General features: G+C 64.0%; 1 protein-coding gene across 1 annotated transcript; it reads right to left on the bottom strand.

Annotated features, from left to right (window-relative positions):
* Positions 1-5: 5 nt before the first annotated feature.
* On the bottom strand, positions 6-1,160 carry LOC104547400 (ELAV-like protein 3; the record flags this gene model as incomplete). Its single annotated transcript, XM_010193058.1, has 3 exons — positions 6-56; positions 357-460; positions 884-1,160. Coding segments are annotated over 3 exons (432 nt in total), but the record flags the coding sequence as incomplete, so codon positions are not given.
* Positions 1,161-1,271: the final 111 nt, after the last annotated feature.

Below are 1,271 nucleotides of genomic sequence, written 5' to 3'. Positions count from 1 at the left end.
CTCACATAGAGGTTGGCATCGCGGATGGAGGCCGAGCTGGGCCGGGCGTAGGAAACCTGGGTGGGGGGGCGAGGGGAGGGGTCAACCCTGGGGACCTCTTGTCTGGGTGCCATGGCCCTTCCCCGGGGGGGGGCAGACCTCTGTCTGCACCCCAAAGGACCCCCTGGTGTCCACCACCCCAAGGAACCCCTCCCTGCGTCCACTACCCCAAGGGACACCCCCAGTGCCCACTTCTCCCCCGAGGGACCCCAGCATCTCCCCCTTCCCCATGAGGGATCCCCTGGTGCCCAACTCCACACCCAGGGACCCAGCATCCACCTCTCCCCCGCAAAAAAAGGCACTCCAGTGTCTGTCACCTTGATGGTCTTGGTCTGCAGCTTGAGGCCATTGAGGGTGCTGATGGCCTTGTCAGCATCTCCTGCCTCAACGTAGTTGACGAAGCCATAGCCCAGGCTCTGTCCTGGGGGAGGGGGTGGAATCAGCAGCAAGAACGGCCCCTGTCCCCACCCCCAGTCCCTGCTCCTACCCCACTCCTGTCCCCAAGGTCCATTCCATCCCATCTTCTTCTCTGCCCCTGTGCTCTCTGTCCCCTATGCCCCCACCTCCCTGTACCAGGGATCACTGGGGATCAAGCTTGCAGGACCTGACATCCCCAAAGAGGTTGCTGAAGTTATCCCATCCACGATCCCATCCACATGTCCGTCCCTGACCCAGTCCCTGCAGGTTCTCGTGTCCCATCTCCCTGTGTCCCGTGTCCCCATGTCCCCTGTCCCACCTCCTCATGCCACATCTGCCCATGTCCCTGTGTCCCATGTCCTGTCCCTGTGTCCCATCTCCCCATGTCCCTTGGTCTCCCCGTTGTCTCCTGTCCCTCATCCCATACCAGTGACCTTGTCGCGGACCAGCTTGCAGGACTCGATGTCCCCAAGGCTGCCAAAGAGGCTCCGCAGCTCCTCCTGGCTCATGCTCTGGGGCAGGTAGTTGACAATCAGGTTTGTTTTGCTGTCGTCGGCCATGGGAGGGGCCGGGGGGGGGCTTTTGGTCAGCGCGGCCGCCACCCCTGGCCCTGGCACTGCCACCACCGGCACGGCTATGGGGACAGGGCCGCAGCCCGATGACCCCGGGGTGCTGGGAGCCTGGGCCTCCACTGTGCTCAGGATCTGCTGAGGGGACGGATGGGGGTCACCAGGGTGTCCCCATCGTGGGGACAGAGAAGGAGCAGGAACACAGGGTCATGGGGACGGTGCAGGGACAGGGCGATGGGCACAGGC

This window comes from Mesitornis unicolor, unplaced genomic scaffold, assembly GCF_000695765.1.
Source record: "Mesitornis unicolor isolate BGI_N332 unplaced genomic scaffold, ASM69576v1 scaffold41129, whole genome shotgun sequence".
Lineage (NCBI taxonomy): Eukaryota > Metazoa > Chordata > Aves > Mesitornithiformes > Mesitornithidae > Mesitornis > Mesitornis unicolor.
This window is presented reverse-complemented; position numbering and strand designations above follow the sequence as displayed.